Genomic DNA, 20,377 nt, shown 5'->3' on the forward strand with positions numbered 1-20,377 from the left:
TTCGTTTACTCACCATGTTTCCTGCTTCTGCAGCCAGCCGGGCAGCATAGCGAGCTATAAGTCGGTGTTCCTCATCCAGTCGGCTTGGACTATCCAGGACACTGCCAAAGAGACAAAAAATTCAACAGGTGTCTATTAAACATTCCCTACCCTTGCTTTTCTCTTAGAAAGAACAGATGGGAGAAAGCTTATAAAAAAGTATGGTAGCAAAAGAAACAAGAGGCCTGGGTCATAGATAATAATGGTCTTCTGAAAGGTGGTTTATAGAGAAATGATGAGACCACACATGCCCTTTCTTTTCAGCAGCATCCCCCTGGCTCCTACGCTGTAAGAAGGGGCACTTCTTTTTGAATGCAAGGTCCGAGAAAAGACAGAGCATCTGCAAAGTCTGAGGGGGGATTTCTAATCAAATGTTTTGGAAAAACTCATAACTTTTAGACATAGGTCTTGAATTTTAAAAGATCAAGAGAAAACTAAAGCATCATGAAAAACAGAGGGCTAAAGAAAAGTACACTTAACACTGGCTGAACAACTGAGGAAAACTGAGGAGCCCAGGAAAGGGCAGGTCCAACATATGGTAAAGCTGGAGAAGAATCCATGGTATCAAACATTCCCTTTCGATGTGTCTTTCTCTTCTTTCACCATGTTTGTTCCACAATTACAGCCCCATCTTAGAGTGAATTAATTTAGTCCATTACTCTTTCACAAGAGTACCAGCACCTTAACTTTAAGGTCTTTAAGACTTATGTGGGATATCAGATACTGCTGCACCTGGATGAAGGAAGTGTTCCTAGCTCTGTGTATATGTGATGCAATGACCTTTTGACTGGATTATGAAATAATGGACTCCTTTAGTTTAGCATGTTACATCAACTGTCATTTATCCATAGCAGGGCACTCCTAGATTAATAGGGACTGTGGCTATAGAATTCTGTTTGTTTAAGTCTGGCAGATGCTTTAAGGTAACAGTGGTGATGACAACTGACCCAAGATGGCTGTTGTGGCCTGCTTCTACGTCGGCCCTTGGTTCTTGGTGTTCCAAAAACCTCTGAATGGAATTTAGCAACACAATTAGTAATAAGAAAAAATTTAAAGACATGAGTTCAATACTCGTCAAATCTTGTAATAATTACTGATGGGGGGGAATCTGGGAAGGGTGAAGTTAAATTGATAGAAATGTATCTGACCTTTTCATGTATAGAATCAACTGTATTTTTCCTAGATTTTTTTCACCTTTCTGTATTTCTATCATTGTGGCTAAGTCTTTAAGCTTAACTTGGTCTTTCCTCTAGGATGGATTTTCTTTTTAATGTACTTCTTCTGCCTGTGCCACTTCTGAATACTTTATAATTTTAGGTACGCAAATGTCAGTCTGTATCATCATCCTCTCATGAGATGATTTTGTAATAAGAACATGCTACCATCAATTGGCTTTAATACATTAGGGTCAAGGCCCCAAGGTCAAGGCTGAACTATAATATTTGTGCCTTAAAGTTGTTTGCTGGAAATAAGAGAACTACCTTTATCTTTAAAAAAAACAACAAAAATGAACATTATACAAGTGGATAATATTATAGAGGGACTGGCAACCTAAGAAATGGGACTTAAAGTTACTGCCCTTTGTTTTGGCAAGGGATATAACAAAAACTTAATTTTTTCCTCTGTGCAAAAAAGCTCCCTCTCCTCCATCGTGTTCCATCTCCCTAGGAAGGTTAATTCTACTTGTCATTTATACCTAAGTGTGGACGACATGGTTGCTTTAATTGGCTATGCTTTCCAACCAGAAACTAGAACTTTATGTTGATGAGAGGTTTTAAGGTCAATGAAAATTAAGAGGAAAATTAGAAAGGTTCCTTATTTTTCTGCTTGAGCTGACTTTCATTTTCAGAATTAGCCAGGAAATTTCTGACTTCTTTGAGGAGCATGAAGCTCAGTTCCTTAGACTATAAATCAAGAAATGCAGTACTCACCCAATCCTCATGTTCTCCCAGGGCTCCCAGCCACCAGTTCTTGCTCAGGAAGCCTAATCCCTAAGCCAGGACGCTTGAGGACCTTAGCTAAACCTCCCATAAATCTTCTGGGGCTGAAATATCAGGTTGCAGCCTCTGCCAACACTCTGCTTCTATTTTCACCATGGAAACTTTTAATCACCTGGACAACTGCCCTTACTGATAATAAGTAAGCTGTCCTGCCAGGGATGAGACAACTCTATTCCTAGAGACCCAAGGAGCTGGGACAGACTGCACAGAAATCATCTGTTGGCTGAAGAGGCACTCTTGGTTGATATGATGCCCAATTATCAGGCCTTTCCTTCCCTCCCATAGGAAAAGCCTATTAAACATACTTGGGAAGTAGGAAAGTAGACTTTAGAATTAAATAAATGCCAAAAAATATCAAAGCTATTTAGTCACACTGGCAAAACTATGGGAAATGGTATGAAGTATAATATAGAAAACAGTCCTTTCCAAATATATATTTTTTCACATTATTTATTCTTGTTATCACAGGAAATAAAACCAAGGTCAACACCTTCTCACGGAGCCACGGCATGTTCTGGGCAAAACTAAGATCAAAATGTAAGGCTCCAGACTCTCTTATGTGCTTAGTTAATAAATTACGCTTCCTCTCTAAGAGTAAGAATCAATCTGCTGCTATGTAGAGTGGAGGGATGGCTTTAGATTATTTAAACTTTACCTGCTATTCTCCTTGCAGAATGGGTATGGACACAGAGTGGACAGGTAGCTCTGGGTCTACCTGAATGCAATGGCACTTTGTTTTAAAGGGTTAACTTTGCTGTAGTTAGTGGTTATCAAACGTTTTTCTATCCTAACCCACTGAGGAACCAGGCATATTCCCACATTAACAGTGAGTCACTACCAGTAGTTTTCAGAGAAAGGGGAATATGGAGTTATTATATTACGTATAATTATCACATGTGGACGTACATATTGTTTGGGTAAAGTCTCCCTCAAGTGACAATGATCCAATACCACTATTGCAAACCAGTGGTTTAAATAATCAACAATGACCAGATTTGGGGGGAAGAGATGAAGTTGTAACATGCAAAGATGTTACAGGGTGATGGTATCAAAGATTAGACAAAGTGAGATATCTGTGGGTTGATTAACCCTATGCTCTGAATGTCGGTAGAAAGGTTTCATTATTTAGACAAGAATGAGCAGTAAGAGGGTGCATCAAAGAGCTCTGTGAATGTACATCTTTGGGACTGCGTATGTTTGCCATTTACAGAGCCTTTAAGTGTAAGCTGAAGGAAATGAATTCCACTTTAAAACAGCATTTCTGACGATATGTTTAGGTAAGTGCCCAGGCTTGGCAAGGCTCCTTCTCTTTTAGAAGTTAATGCTTTAGCAATTATTTAAACTCTGCCAAACATAGCTGGTAGCTTCTCAAGAAAAACCCCACATGCAGAGCTTTTTCCAGCTGGCAAGCCCAGGTAACACAGCTCTCCCTCCCTCTGATCAGCCCCTGGCGACCGGCCTGCTGTCGCTGCTCTACCACTGACCGTGCACAGTGTTGCAGACGGGCCACATAGGAGGCTATCAGCGCATGCTCATCGGCCAAGTGACTGCGTATATCCTGGCTATACTGTAACCTAGGAACAACGGACGCAAAGACACCAAGCACAACACAAACACATACAGAGCGAAAAATGAACATGGATTAACATGGGCAAACTTCAAAGAAAAATAGAAAAAAATAATAAATCATGATAAGGAAAACAATAAAAAACCACAATACATAATGGAATATGGTGTTAGACCATAGAAAATACGTTTCACCAATCCTTTAAACAAAAGCAGTCTCTTAGGAAACAGCCTTGGGTGACTGACACTTCCGCATCTGAGCAGGGGAAAGCAAGGAGGGGTCACCAAGAAGCCTTGCCCATCAGTCTTACCCACGTTCTGGGCTCTGAGATGGATGCACCTTTTAGGGAATGCCCAATGGCAGGAAAACAGGCAGAGTGGGTCTATTTAACATCACCAAATGCCCCCTACTGCTTTTATAGCTTTTGTCTACATGTAAAGAATTTTCAGTGTTACCTCATGACACCAGTTAAACCCTTTTATTTCTATAAGGATACGTACTGCCTTTAGCATCATTCTATTTTCTCCCATAAAACTGATACTTAAACCAAACTTGTTAGAATTGTTCCTTATTGTAAGACAACACTGTATACATTCTGAGCGAGACTCTTTTATAGACATTCAGACGGTCCTTAAGCAAAAGAGTTTCTAAAAGTGTTTTATTCCAAAAATGTTAAAACATGCACAAAATGGGGAGTGAACTAATGACTACTTTTCATGTACCCATCACCAAACTTCAACAAAACCCCAAATTTGCCAACTTATTGAATCTATTCTTCCTTCGCTCAACTTTTTGTCTAGAATGAGGTGGCTGGAGCAAATCCCAGACAATTTATTATTTCATTTGAGAATACTTAATTTACATAACCACAATGCCATCATCACACCTAAAAAAAAAATTAAGAAAATTTTAACTCAGTCCATCCAAAAAATTCCTCAGATCTTCAAAAATATCCATCTACATTTAGAATCAAGATTCCAACAAGGTGCATACACACTGCATTTGGTTGATATGTTTCTGTTTTTAATCTCTAACAGTTCTTCCTTTTCCTTGTTTCTGTCATGTCATTTATTTGTGAAGAAAGCAAGTTATCTAGTGGCATACCCTAGATTCTGGATTTGACTGATTATTTTCTTGGTGCCATTTAATTTGTTTCTCTATCCCCTGTGGCTAGAGCTAGAGATTTGATTAAAGTTTTTGCTTTCGTTTCATTTTTTGAGAAGGGGCTAGAATCTGTTGTAGGTAATATGGTGCACTTAAAAATCAAATAGGGGGCACACAATGGAATATAAATATTAATCAGTGGATTCAGATGTTATTGGTTACATCTCTCCATTATAAAGTCCCCCATCAACTTTTCACCTAATGGCTTTAGCATTTACTAATGATTTGCCTAGATTCAAGATCCAGTTTCCAATTTTATCATCTTTTCTGCATTTATTAGTTTCTCTATTTGTTTATCTTGAAATACCGATCATTCAGAAAAGGTAAAACAAATGTTTGGCATTTCTTACTATTTAACAAATTTCAGAACAATGAATTAGTGCCCTAGCAACCTCCAATGGTTACCAAGGAGTTTTCTTTTTTAGTATCATTAGGGACTCATAGATTTTTATGTATCTGATTACTTCAATCCATTACAATCATCATTTTGATGTTCAAATTGTCCTATCTTTGGCCAGTGGGAGCTCCTATAAGTAGGCTCCTGTGTTAATCTAATATATCCATTAGATATCATTAGCTTCCTTGGTTGGCACAGATGACCCACTTGGTTGGTAAGATGCCCCAGTCCTATCTTGTGTGTGTCCTGCCCCACACTTGGAATCAACTATTCCTTCAAGGATTGCAGGTTCCCTTTACTAGGAAAGAATGTTTAGAGACCACAGTTAGGGTTCTAGGGTGCTCCTTGTTCCTGGACGATCACTGCTTCTAGAACTTTTCAGTGGATAAAGCTAGGAAATCTATATATTTTAGAAGGAGTAAAAACAGGTTCTCTCACTACTTTCAAATGCCATTCAATTTTCTGCTAGCATGCATTTTTTTAAAAAGATTTTATTATTTATTTGAGAGAGAGAGCACAAGCACAAGCAGGGGGAGTGGCAGGCAGAGGGAGAAGCAGACTCCCCACTGAGCAGGGACCCTGGGATCATGACCTCAGTGAAGGCAGATGCTTACCAGACTGAGCCACCCAGGCACCCCAAGTGCATTGTTTTTAATGAGAAATCACTTCAAAAATCTTATCTTTTTCCCCCTGTATATAACATTTTTTCCTCTAGCTGCTTTTAATACTTTTTCTTCATCACTGGTTTTCAGCAATTTGATTGTGATGTGCCTTGGTATGGTTTTCTGTTTATCCTGATTATAGTTTGTTGAGCTTCTTGTAGCTATGGGTTTATAGTTTTCATCAAATTTGTAAAAATTTATTTGGAAATTTGAGAAAAAATATTTCCTGAAATAATTTTTCTCTCCTCCCTCTGTTAGGCTGTTTGCCATTGTCCCATAAGTCTTGGAGGCTCTGTTCATTTTCCAGTATTGCATTTTGGATAGTTTGTATCGCTATGTCTTTAAGTTCAGTGGACTTTTTCTTCTGTCATTTCTGATATACTGTTAAGTCCATCCACTGACTTTTTCATTTTGGGTATTATCTCTTTCAACTCCAGAAGTTCTATTTTTTAATTTAAAACTTTTTGTCATTGAAGTAGAATATATATGCAGAAACCTCCAGTTATGTTTATAGTTGGTTCTTTTTTATTTCCATTTTTTTCCTCATTATGCTAATATTTTCCTTTACATTTTTGGTATTTGGTGTGGCTGGTTTTTTTTTTTTTTTTTTTAAGATTTTTATTTATGGGCGCCTGGGTGGCTCAGTTGGTTAAGTGACTGCCTTCAGCTCAGGTCATGGAGTCCCAGGATCGAGTCCCATGTCAGGCTCCCCGCTTGGTGGAGAGTCTGCTTCTCCCTCTGACCCTTTCCCCTCTCATGCTCTCTCTCACTCTCTCTCTCCAATAAATAAATAAAATCTTTAAAAAAAAATTTAAAAAAAATTAAAAAAAAGATTTTTACTTATTTGACTATTGCTCAGTTTGGTTATTGCGGTAGCCAAACTGTGGAAAGAACCGAGATGCCCTTCAACAGATGAATGGATAAAGATGTGGTCCATATATACAATGGAATATTACTCAGCCATCAGAAAAGATGAATACCCAACTTTTACATCAACACGGATGGGACTGGAGATTATGCTATGTGAAATAAGTCAAGCAGAGAAAGTCAATTATCATATGGTTTCACTTATTTGTGGAACATAAGGAATAGCATGGAGGACATTAGAAGGAAGGGGAAAATGAAGGGGGGGAATCAGAGGGGAAGATGAACCATGAGAGACTATGGACTCCAGGAAACAAATTGAGGGTTTTAGAGGGGAGGGGGGTGGGGGGATGGGTTAGCCAGGCGATGGGCATTAAGGAGGGCACGTACTGCATGGAGCACTGGGTGTCATACAAGAATGATGAATCATGGATCACTACATCAAAAACTAATGATGTATTATATAGTGACTAATGTAACATAATAAAATAAAAAACAAAACAAAAAGATTTTTATTTATTTGAGAGAGAGAGAGAATGAGCAGGGAGGCCAGGCATAGGGAGAGAGAGAGAAGCAGACTCCCTGCTGAGTCAATTCCAGGACCTGGAGATCATGACCTGAGACAAAAGCAGACACTTAACTGACTGAGCACCCTGGTGCCCCTATTGTGGCTGTTTTAAAGTCCATCTCTGTTCATTGCATCATGCCTGTTATTTCTGGATCTGTTTATACTGACTAATTTTATTCTGGTCACAGAACATACTTTCCAGTTGCTTCCTATGTCCTCTAAATTTTCACTGGATGATGGAAATTATGAGGATTATGTTGTTGAATGTCTGGATTTTGTTGTCTTCTTCTAAAGAATCTGGTAGTTAACTTACTTTTGGACAGGCTGGTCCTTTTGTGGCCTGTGTTAAAGTTTCATTAGTGCAGACCTAGAGTAACTTTTATCTAGGGCTATTTTCACCCTGCTCCTAAAGTATGGCCTTCCTGGGGTCTTTATTGAATGTCCCCAGTGTTGGATGATGTCTCTACTCTGGTTGGTTGGAACCCCAAAACAGGCTGGGCTTGAGTAGCTGTTCCACTTTCAAATCCCTGGGACCTGTTCTCTCCCAGGTAGTTGTTCTTTGGTGGTCTTATGAAATCTCATTCTATGCAAACACAGCTTAGTTTTCAGCCAAAGATGGAAGGGACCTGTATGCAGGTTTAGGGAGCTCTTTCTCTGCATGCTTCCTCCCCTCTGGTATTCCTCTTGGCAAATTCCAGCCTCCCCAAACTCCAATCTCTCTCTCCTTATTCTCAGCAAATAGCACTTACCCTGCTTTGTCTCCAGCACTAGACTTTAGTAAATACCTCCCAGTAGAAAGCCTGGGCAATCACAGGGCTCTCCTCATCTATTTCCTTTCCCTCAGAAAACAGTCCTGCCCTACTTACTAATTTCTGAAAACAGTTGCTTTAGTTAGAATAGTTTTCTAGAAGTTTATAGTGGGAGAACTAATATGACATCAGTTACTTCATCATGACCAGAGGAATTTCTCTCTGTAGTAACTCACTTTAAAAAAGATTTTATTTATTTATTTGAGAGAGAGAGTGTGTGCGCAAGTGTGTGTTAGTGCAAGCAGGGGTGTGGGAGAGGCGGAGGGAGAGGGACAGCAGAGTTGGTGCTGAGCGTGGAGCCCACGCAGGGTGGTGGGGTTGGAAGGGTTCAATCTCATGACGCTGAGATCATGACCTGAGCCGAAATCAAGAGTTGGTCGCTTAACCAACTGAGCCACTCAGGTGCCTCTGTAGTAACTCATTTTTATACTTTTGTAAAGTATTGATCTACTTCAAACTAGAAATTAAAAGAAAACAAAATTGCTTCTTTAGCAGACTGAAAAGTAGCAATGTTATAGAGGCCAGCATAAGGGCTTCAGCTTTTACTCTGATACGAGAAGTTGCTGGTGGGTTTTGAGCAGAGGCAGGTATTCTCTAACTTATATTTTAATAAGATCATCTGCACTATGGAAGATGAAGTATCAGAGAGTTGGGAAGAAGCAGCTAATTAGAAGCCTCCTGCCACATTCCAGATGAGAGACAAGAGTGGCTAGGAGAATAGTAGTAGCTGTTGAAGTAATAAGAAATGGCAAGATCCTGGGCCTATTTTGACAGCGTTTTTGGATAAAGCTGATCTAATAATCTGACACCGTAGATGGAGAAGCATCAGGAGTTCTGACTAAGCAACTAATGACTAGGCAAACTCTGAACGGGATTGCCACTAACTGAGATGGGGAAGACTGAAAGAGAGGCAAGTTTGGTAGGGTGAGGCACGGAACTCAGTTTGGAACATGCTAATTGTGAGATGTGTATTAGATATCCAGGTGAAGGTACTGATTCGGAGGAAGATCTACGAGGTCAGAGCTCAGAGAAAAGGTCTGGGCCAGAAAAAGAAGTTTGGAAGTCACTGGTATGTAGACAGTATTAAAAGCTCACAGTCTGGATGGTATCACCTACGGGGAGGACATACAGAAAAGAGAGGTGGTCCCTCTGGCATACTAACATTTAGAGTTCAAGGAGGTATGGAAAACTAGCGAAGGGGGCCACGGAGGAAGAGGAGGAAAACTGGAAGAGTAGGACACCTGGAGGCAAGTACGGGAAGTGTTTCAAGTAGAAGGGAGCAATCATCTATGTCAACGGCCACTGACAGATCAACCTGGGTAAGTCCTGAGAATTCATCACTGGATTTAACACTGAGGACGGCACTGGTCTCCTCGACAGAACCGATTTTGGCAGTGAACAGGAGTGGAAATCTGACCAGGGTGCATTCAAAAGGGAATGGCAGCAACGAAATTGGAAGCATTTACTGTAGAAGCAACAGTTTATTAAACTCCATTTTAATTTTCTACAAAGACTGCTATTCAGAACTAGTGTCATTTGCCAGATAACTAGGGATCTAAACCAAAATGAAAAGCGTTATCAGTCGCTGTCTATAGTAAATAAGGAACTTAAAGGCCCACGAATTTTCTGACAATTCTGTGTTGGGGTGTGGGTATTACGTTAGATATATATGTGATATATATACTCATTCAAAGGTGTACCTGTTTTTCCAGATTTACTTTTTTGAATTTAAACACTTTCCTTTTGATAAAATATCAATCTCTATACAATCTCCAACTTACAAATAGGTTTTGCTTTAGAAATCTGTTTTTCTAAAGCAAAGTCAGTAATTTGGAATAGTTTAGAATCCCATACAAGTAATAAATATATAAAATAATAATAATAATAATTGTTCTATTCTAAGCTGACAAATGTCAATTCAAACCATAAAAGTAGGTGATTTTCATGGCCGAATATATGATAGTTCTAGTAGCACTTCTGGTGGAAGTTGGGCATCTGAGTCCATGTCTGGAGCACCTGCAAGGTGTCGGGCACTGAGTCAGGAGACGAGGACACCACAGTAAGCGGGACCCAGACATGGCGGCTGCTCTCTTGGTGCTAACAGTTCAGTAGAAAAAGAGATGATCAAACAAATAAATGTAAAATGGCAAATGTAGTATGTGTTATGATGGGAGGGACACTGTCCTCCTCTAAGAAGACATAACAGAAGGCGCGTGATTGGCTCAGCCGGTACAGCATGCGGCTCTTGATCTTGGGATCATGAGTTCAAGCCCCACATTATCTGTAGAGATTACTTAAGAAGAAAAAAAAAGACATAATAGAATTTTATCCAATTAGGGAGATCAGTAAAAGCAAGGGTGAGGAGAATAAACCAGAGTTGAAAGAGGAGTGATGATGATATGAGCACATTTCTCCCGGGGAGGGGGAGGAGTGAGGGGGGGTAATCCTGAGCAGCATTCTTTCCCTCACAAGGCACCCTCCCCACTCCATGCATTTGAAACAAGCTTCCAGGTGCTTCTGAGGCACACTCCAGTGTGAGACCTGCTCTTCAAGAGGATGGGGGTGTTTAAGTCTCATGGCTTCAGCAGCTCTATAGGCAGCAAGAGAGGGTACCTTTGACAGAAGTGAAGAGGCGCCCCCTGTGGGAAAGGGATGTGAGCAATGAGGGAGGGGACGATGGGTAAGCTGTGGCGGGGACAAGGTCAGAAGCAGAGGCTGCGTCCGTCCAGAGTGGCAGTTTGCAGCCCCAGGAGCAGGACTCATTACTCAGCAGGAGGCAAGAGAGCATAGCAACCAGAGCCTGGGCTTTGGAGTGAGGCAGTCTTGGGTTTAATCCACACACACCTGCTTGCTGTGTGAGCCTGGACATTAATCTCTCTGCTTTAGTCCCCTCATCTGTAAAATAATAATAATAATATAAAATCTACTTCATGTATTATGTACTTTAGAGAGTACAGGAAGGATTAAAGAAGATAATGTAGTAGTCATTACCAAGAAAGTACCTGTGACCTTATCAGAGAATTTCACATATACTCTTTTGCTTATTCTCAGGATAATCTTACCAAAAAGGTATTACTGTAATCCTCACAACTTTGCATCTCCAGCCCTGACCTCTCCCTGGAGCTCCAGGATTATGTATTTGAGGGCCTATTCAGCATCTCCCCATGGCTGCCTAAAAGGCATCCCAAACCTAACATGTTCAAACTAAAACCCCTGACTCTCTCCACCCACTTCCTCACCTGCTGCACCCCAAAACTGACCAGTTTAAATGGATAGCATCACCACTCACCCAACCATCAAGCTCAAAGTGGAAGGCCTCTGGTTTTCTCTCATTTCCTGATGCCTCACATCCAAACTATTAATCAGTCCTGCTGGCTCTTCTCTGAAACAAGACCCTCAAACCAGCCCCTTTCACTGCTCTCCCTGTCCCCACCCTTTCTCATCTGGAAAGTCTCACCAAGTGCCACTCAGACTACCCAACAGCCCTTGCTTGCTTTCCTCTTCGACTCTTGCCCACTATAGTCAATTCTCCACACTGCAGGGAGTGATCTTATAGTAGTAAATCAATCTGGGGGGTGATGAAAATGTTCTAAAATTGATTGTGGTGATGGCCGCACAACTCTGTGAATACACCAAAAACCACTGAATCATACACTTTAAGTGGGTGGATGGTATGGTGAATGAATTATATCTCAATAATCTATTGAAGAAATAAATCAGCAATATTGAAACCGCTATCCATGCTACCAGGTACATGGCTGGTGGGCAACAGGAGCCAGTTTCTCACTCTTGCAGAGGAAAGGGACAGATAACCAGGGGCGGGCGTAGCTAGAGTGAACGATGCAGGACTGGAGTAGAACCAGATAGGTCATTGTAACTCATGTTTTTTATTTCTCTGCTCTGAATGGACTAAGCAGGCAATGTTATAAGATGCCATGTGCTTGAAGTAATTGAAGAAGAAAATCCTTTTCCTAACAGAGGAAGTACTGATTACGAGGCAAGCAACAGCAAGATTTGGAGAAAAGAAGTAAGTTTCTGGATGAAGGCTGGTGAGTCCCCACCTTCAATGAGCTTATAGTCTATCTAGAAAGGCATCAAACAAACAGGTAATTACAATACACTGATACAAACAAGAGGCTACAGATCACAGAGGAAGAACACTTAATCTACTTAATCTAGCTTAGGGTATCAGGGAAGGCTTCCGGGAGGAGTTGAAGTTAAGAAGGAAGAATTAGATGATAAAGGGGAATAAAGGGGGAAAAGGGTGGGAAGGCATTAAAGGCAGAAGCAGCATGTGCAGAAACGTGCTTGGGAAACTGTAAGTGATTTGAGTAATTCTGTGTGTAGAAGCTGAGTAGAAAGAGTAAAATAAGGCAGGGCTGGGGAGGCTGGCAACAGTCCCCTTGGAATAGCTTCATAAGCTACAGATGCCAAACTGACAAATGTCAATTCCATCCATAAAAGTAGGTGATTTTCACTGTCAAATATACGACAGTTCTGGTAGCACTTCTGGTGGAAATTGGGCATCTGAGTATGTCTGGAGCACCTATGAGGTGTCAGGCACTGAGTCAGAAGACGAGGACACCACAGTAAGCAGGACCCAGACACGGTGGCCTAATCCTGTAGAACTGTGCTGCCATTAGTCACATGTACCTGTTTCAATTCAAACTAATTCAAATTAAATAAAATTAAAAATTCACTTCCTCTATCACAGTTCAGGTGCTCAACAGCCTCACATGGCTGGTGGCTACCATGCTGGTTTCCATGCTATTGGACAGTGCTATAGAATGAAAGAGTCATTGGAAAGTTCTGACCAGGAGAGTAACGTCATTAGACTTGTATTTCAGAAAAAGCCATCTGGTGAAAAAGGAAAGAATGTTTTGGGGGTGAGGTAGGGAGGAGACCAGAGATTTCCTAATAAGATCCATGAAAAAAAGTAAGATTTTTTTGTTAACCACAGCACTGATTTGTTTCAAATATCTGCTTTACTACAGTAAGTTGAAATATTTTAATAGTTTGATGTTAAAAGGAATGAAAAACCATGGTTAAACTGAATCACCATAGGAGTTTCAGCATTGCTATAGGGATTTCCATTAAATGTGCAAACCCTTGGCATGTCACTACAAAGCAGTGCCCTGCTTTGTAGACAGCTTTTTTTTTTTTTTTAAGATTTTATTTATTTGACAGAGAGAGACACAGCAAGAGAGGGAACACAAGCAGGGGGAGTGGGAGAGGGAGAGGGAGAGGGAGAAGCAGGCTTCCCGCCAAGCAGGGAACCTGATGCGGGGCTTGATCCCAGGACCCTGGGATCATGACCTGAGCCGAAGGCAGACACTTAACCACCTGAGCCACCCAGGCGCCCCCCTTTTTTTGTTTTTAGATCTTATTTATTTATTTATGAGCGAGAGAATCCACGAGTTGGGGGGGGGCAGAGGGAGAAGCAGGTTCCCCGATGAGCAGGGAGCCCGATGCGAGACTCAATCCCAGGACCCTGGGACCATGACCTGAGCTGAAGGCAAACACTTAACCAACTTAGCCACCCAGATGCCCCTGAGTCAGCTTCTTAACAGGACATATGGTCAAGAGGTATTCAAGTTAATAGTCTCCAAGGCAGATGTGAAAAATGGGTAAAATTGTGTGTGTGTGTGTGTGTGTGTGTGTGTGTGTGTGTAGGTTCTTCTGGTCATTTGTTGGATCTGAGTACCTGTCTGTCCTTTGCTAGTGTGAATCTGAGGTAGCTGGAAGAATCTGGATGACAAGAACTCATGCTAAGGTCTGGCTCCTCCGTGTCCCATAGGTACTTCTAACTCAACATAATCTTGTTATCTTTTTGCCCAAATTTTCCTCCTGTGTTTCAACCACAAGTACCTTAACTTAAGCCAGAAAGGAACCTGGAGGAGAATCATCCATCCCCTTCCTTGGCCCCCCACATCCAAAATCCACAGAACCTGTCTTCACTCTCAGGATCTCTCAGGCATCTCAGTCTGAACATGGCAACACTGAACTCAGTTTTCCTCCCCAGACCTGTTCCTTCTTCCCCTCTGTTCAGCTGACAGTCCATAATGGATATAATTCTTGCTCATGTTGAGACCCTCTAGCCTTAGTCCAATGAAAGGTGGAAACTATTAGTTACTATTCTTCTGTAGGCTTCAATTTTTCAAACTTAAGCTTTAAAGTATGGACTTGGAAATACTCAACCTTTTTGTTTGTACTAACCTGAGTTAGAATTGCTGAAGCGTTTACCTTAAATGCTTGAATGGAAATGGAATTTAATCCCAACCCAGAAACAGTTGAAACCTGGCTGTCTGCCTGGGCCATCAGATGGACTTTGGAAATCTGCCAACACTGAGGACCCTGCAACCCATAAGATTATGTGTTAATTTTCAATTACTCTGCTTTTCTGTCTTTCAAAAATAGATTGGAGAAAAAAGTAATTCTTGTGTTGTCTTGGAGAGATCTTCATGAAGAATTCATGCAAGCTACTTGTTTCATGATCATGCTTAAATCCTCATTAATTCTTGCTTTTCAACCAAACTCTTCTTTATTTCTTTTTAAAAATTTTTAAGTAGGCTCCATGCTGGGCATGGAACTCATGACCCCGAGATTAAGACCTGAACTAAGATCAAGAGTAAAACATGAAACCAAGTGAGCCACCCAGACGCCCCTCAACCAAATTTCGTATTCTCATTTCACAGGAGGGAAGAGCATCAGTAGCCTGAGTTCCCAAATGGATAGTTTTCTGGCTTGACCAATTTCAGGTTACCTCCTTTCTTAGTTGTGCCAATATCTCTGTTATTTTCTGTCTAAAACACAGCAGACTGTGGCTTTTGTCATTCTGCAGTATTCTGTAGATAACAAGATAAAACCTTTACGTTGGCACCCATTCATAAAGCCATTTTAATACTATTATAGTGCAACTCATCTCTGTGTCTTCAGCTCAAAAATAATATTTATACTATGGCCTCCTCTGGTCTTTAAAAAATGCTTTTCCGGGGCGCCTGGATGGCTCAGTCAGTTAAATGTCTGACTCTTGATTTTGGCTCAGATCATGATCTCAGGGTGGTGAGATAGAGCCCCGTGTCGGGCATGGAGCCTGCTTGGGATTCTCGCTCTCCCTCTGCCCCTACCCCAAAACGCTTCTCCTTCTTCCGAAGTACGTGTTAAAGTTAAAAACTTCTGACTGATAAAATCTTGACTTTACTTAAGATTCCTAGCAATTGGTGACTACTAAGAATTAGTGGCTCTAATATTTACCTGTTATCTCCCAAAGACAGTGTTATGTCCCAACACAATACATCTTAATAATCTGAACAGAATAGAAAGCACTATTTAACCCTTGAGAGAAATAAAAATGAGGTGGTAGGGGAAAAAAGGGTCTCCTGAAGCAAATCTATGCTAATGGAAGGGTGATATAATATACTTACACATGCAATATTTTTCAGAAACCACCCAAAAAAGAAGCCTATAGCTATGCATCTCTTCAGCTTCCTACCTTCTCCACAGACAGCAGAACACCTTCTTTGGAGATCGACCCCTACCCATTCAACCATGTTATTTTAGGTGGGGCCAGCAAACAGAAAACCAGTGGGTGAGTAACACGATCCACAATGGACCCAAAAGAACTTTCACTGGGAGTTTTCAAGTTGGAACAAAGAGAAGGTCAATCACCACAGGGTAGTGAGGTTATGAAATATGAACACAGGTGTCATGGATATATTCCCTGTCATGTGAAAGGTAGCTATGTTAGGGAAGAAGCAGCTGACATACAACAGGGAGGAACAATGAGCATGAGCATAGCTGAGGGAGGTAGGGAAACACCTAAGCGAGTTAGAGCTCCCCTGGCTCTGGTCATCCCTGAGGACCAGCCACATACCACTCTGCTCTTCCCACAGTTTGGCTACAAAAACAAAAACCTTCAGGGGCACCTGGGTGGTTCGTGTGTTAAGCGTCCGACTCTTGGTTCTGGCTCAGGTCATGATCTCAGGGTCCTGAGACTGAGCACCTTGTCGGGCTCCACTCTCAGGGCAGAGTCTGCTTCTCTCCCTCTCCGTCTCCCTCTGCCCCTCCCCCTGCTTGCACGCACACTCTCTCTAAAATAAATTAAAAAAAAAAACCCAAAACCTTCTTATTTTCCCTAAGCTAATTCAAACTGAGCTTCTGTCACTTAGAACCAAGGGTTCCGACTAAAAGAGAAACTGATACTAGAAGTGGAGAGTAACACTGAGAAGAACTAGCTGAGTCAAGCTGAGGTGTGGATGGTAGCAACACTCCATCCCAAGGAGGGAATACATCAATCTTTGCTACATGGCTACTGAGAAAAGCAAATGGTTAAACTGGGAGATAGGTTGTCTGAAAGCAATTGTCTCACCCACTGAGGGTGAGATAATTAAGACAACTAAGGTCTTATGGGGGTTGTATTGTTCCAGAAAACCCAAACATAAACCTCAACTCTTTGGCAGAGTGGGGTAGGGGCAGTTACCCAATATGTAGACAATCTGTGGCTCTAAGTGCTTCCTGTACAGACTACCAGCCAACTGTTCTGCATCCTCCTTTTCAGAGCCTTCTCATTCCTGGGGCGGGCTTTCTTCTGGGCTCCTCTTGCTGTCAGCTGAGGCTCTGGTCTTCTCCAATCCATAAATCAGTTTCCAGTCACTCATCTGCTCTGTTGCTTCCAAATTCTCATTGCTATTGTCTCCTCTTCCGTTTTTCTTTCTTCTTGTGAGTTTTTACTCAAGATGATCTCTTGGCTGTCATTTTGGTGGTGTTTCAAAAGGAAACATAGGCAAATGTGGCTCAATATGCCATGTTGTCTGTCACTTCCCTTTCCCCACTATCTGAATTACAATGCTCCTCCTTCCTGATCTATACCTTCTATACTGGGTGCATAGTGCTCACAACTTATTATCTGCTTCAGGGTAGGATGGGTTGATGAGTCACAAAAAGACATACAGAGACCTGACCTGGATGAGTGGACATAGCCTAGGTATCCAGCGCCCAGGGCTGTTACAGGAGGCGGACAGACTCCTGGGAGAGACGTGCACTCTCCAGTTTTACATGGAATTTTACATGCAGTTTTACATGGAATTCATTATGTGCATTATGTGAAGGAAAGCCCTGTTAGTGGAAACGGTATGAGAAGGTGTGTATGGATGGGTGTATGTACACACTTTTGCACACATTGGTGTACTGGGTAGCAAAACAGTGGTCTGCCAACAACCTTGTTATATGTCTTTCCCATGGCCTCTCTCTTCTGTTCCTGACAGTATAACCTTCTTTTGGGGAAATGCTCCTCCCTCCGTCTTGATGATGTAGGTCTAATGGGTGTAGCCCATCACAGACACACAGACTGGCAGTAATACAGCCCAGGACAGCAGGAATCCTTCCTTGGAGTTTTCTAATCCAAGGTAGGAAAACACAACCTCTTGAGTGGCGACTCTGTGGCTGTGCACCTGAGGCCATCAGCAGTATTAGGAGAGGGTGGTTCACAGCAGCAGGGAATGGAGATGGCATTCTGAGAGTAACCAAGAGATGGAGAAGCTACAGGTGGGCATCCCAGCAGCTTTTCCATTGCTTTTGTGATCCATGAACGCTTCTGCCCTTTGCTTCCTGCTTTTGCCTTTGTCTTTGTGGGGTTGTCCCTTTTTTCCCTTCTTGTTTTTTTTAACTAAGAACAGGTAACATGAGATCTACCCACTTAACACGTTTTTAAGTGTACAGTGTAGTATCCATTATGAACACAATGTTATAGAGATCATTAAAACCTAAACTTTTTCATCTTGCTTAATGGGGTTTGTGCTTTTTTTTTTTAAGATTTTTTTTTTTATTTATTTGAGAGAGAGAGAATGAGATAGAGAGAGCATGAGAGGGGTGAGGGTCAGAGGGAGAAGCAGACCCCCTACTGAGCAGGGAGCCCGATGCGGGACTCGATCCCGGGAGTCCAGGATCATGACCCGAGCTGAAGGCAGTTGCTTAACCAACTGAGCCACCCAGGCGCCCCTGGGGTTTGTGCTTTTTGACGTTAAATTTTAATACCTGAAGTTAAAAAGAGTTGATACTAATATATCAACCAAATGCACAAAGCAGAAGTTTGATATTGGAAGTCTTTGTTACTGCCATAGTTCTATGAAATGCCCAGAGAACTGTGAAAGTTTAAATATTCATAAAAATTCATAAAGCTAAGGCTTTAGGAGATATTAAAAAAATTAAAAATATTGGCATCATTTACCATATTAGTCTGAAAGTACATTATGATTAGAAACAGTACAATAGTCCAGAGAATAATATCACCATCCACATTCTGAACCTTGTGGAAGGAGACGGACCGAAGCAAGCCTTGGAGGAATCAGGTAGAAGGGGAGGGATTTTAAGTCTCTGTTTTAAAGTTTTGAAAGTTTTTTGTTGTTTGTTTTTAAGTGTATTGTTTTGGTTCTTTTGAAAGAAAGCAAATTTCCAGAAACTAATTATACTGAAGCAAAAAATGAAATTTCTACTCAATTATAGCAATTTCAATACAGGCATACTAAAAGAATATTATACAGAGCAAACCCCCACAGTGGACCCTTGCAGGAACATAATTCATTGTATCTCACATGACAGCCAGCATCTCTGCAATTGATAAGGTTTTCTTCTTTAAAAAGTAACTCTTGGGGTGCCTAGGTGGCTCAGTCCTTAAGCATCTGCCTTCAGCTCGGGTGATGATCCCGGGGTTCTGGGATCAAGCCCCGCATCAGTCTCCTGGCTCAGCGGGAAGCCTGCTTCTCCCTCTCCCACTCCCCCTGCTTGTGTTCCCTCTCTCGCTGTGTCTCTCTCTGTCAAATAAATAAATAAAATCGTAAAAGAAAAAAAAAAGTAACTCTTGGGGTGCCTGGATGGCTCAGTCGGTTACGTGTCCGACTCTCGACTGTGGCTCAGATCATGATCTCAGAGTCCTGGAATCAAGCTCTGTGTCGGTCTCTGCATTCATCAGGGAGTGGGCTTGAGGATTCTCTCTCTCCCTCTTCTGCTGCCCTGAGGCCCACTCATGCACATGCACCCACTCTCTTTCTAAAATAAATAAATCTTTAAAAAGTAAATAAACAAAAATAAAAAGTTAACTCTTACATTTGTGACAATCTTCTATTTGGACTAATATAGTATTTTTGACCCTTGTGGCTGTCACTATTTTTATACCCACTGCCTATTGAAAAGATAGAAACTGTAGCTCTTAAATTTTTCCTGCATTTTTATTACTGTGCATGTTTTGTCTGATTCAGTGATTTATGTCTTACACTGAGCTCTAAAGGAACTTTAATCCCCTTGAGGATTCTCTGCCCCAGCAGAGGAAGTTCTGTGATTGTGCTGATGTGTGGGTTCCTAGCTTTCATCAGACTCTGGAGACACAGGTCTGACGACATTCAGAGGAGGAAAGGAAAACTGATGAGTCCTTATGGAAGTATATAGAATACTAGCTGGAAATTTACCAGGTTTGGTAACTTGGGCCATGAAAAGCCAAATCTATGAATTATGCAATTAATGTCCACATGTTACATCACAATCTCATCCCAGATATAAATGAAATCTCCAAAATTCTAATGACTAAATCGTTAGGGTGGGACCATCTTGTTCCCATATGGCCTCTACTCCAGCAACTACTCTTCTCGATAAATGAAAGCGCCCAGTCTTCCATTCTGGCCCGCTAAGGGCTTGGCTGCCTTTTTTTGCTGCTCAACCCCTATACAGTGTGACAACCACCTTGAGGACTGACCAACTCTACTAGACTTAGCTCAGCTAGAAAGAGGTACTAGCTAAACTGCTGACTTTAAAATAAAATCTTAATCCAGGCTATAGTATACCACCTGAAACAACTTTCAAAAGTGACTGACAACTGCCGCAGGCCACTTAATCCTAAGCCTGGGGCTCAATACTGCAACACCCAGCATAAAGGCTGGTCCTTTCACAGAAGCAGCAGTGATTAGCACTGTTCCTGAGCCCCCTCTGTCAGTCTTCTCAAGCAAAAAACATTGTTCAGAAAGAGGCCCCCCCTCTAATAGCCTCTGGCAGCTACGTTTAGCTGCGGTCACTGAATGTCTGGGGCCTTGGTCACCGGGCACTTAGGGCCCTCAGGGACTCAAGTGACTCAGAGTGACAAAACTAGTAAATGAAGAGAACAACTCAGATGAAGTAAAACCCTAATAGCTGGCCTTGCTGAGACTAATCTACCACGTGCAAGCTGACTTGTTTCAATAATCCACCTTGGCCTCTTGGTTTTGAAATGGAAACATCCCTGGAGTTGATATTTAGATTCTGGGTCTGGATTTGAACGCTAAGG

General features: G+C 41.6%; 1 protein-coding gene across 7 annotated transcripts in view; it reads right to left on the bottom strand.

The window, feature by feature from the left end:
* The window catches only part of DTNB (dystrobrevin beta), a 227,678-nt gene that overhangs the window by 54,103 nt on the left and 153,198 nt on the right, over window positions 1–20,377 (bottom strand). For all 7 annotated transcript variants that reach the window (XM_064571948.1, XM_045884216.3, XM_045884214.3 and 4 more), the window contains 2 exons: window positions 3,524–3,613; window positions 14–101 (listed from right to left, as the gene is read on the bottom strand). In XM_064571948.1, coding sequence (XP_064428018.1) covers window positions 14–101; window positions 3,524–3,613 — 178 coding nt within the window. The remainder of the gene's footprint in view (window positions 1–13; window positions 102–3,523; window positions 3,614–20,377) is intronic.

The sequence above is a fragment of the Mirounga angustirostris genome, unplaced genomic scaffold (assembly GCF_029215605.1).
Source record: "Mirounga angustirostris isolate CCGP_5_RB_7025 unplaced genomic scaffold, mMirAng1.0.hap1 SCAF_10, whole genome shotgun sequence".
Classification (NCBI taxonomy): Eukaryota; Metazoa; Chordata; class Mammalia; order Carnivora; family Phocidae; genus Mirounga; species Mirounga angustirostris.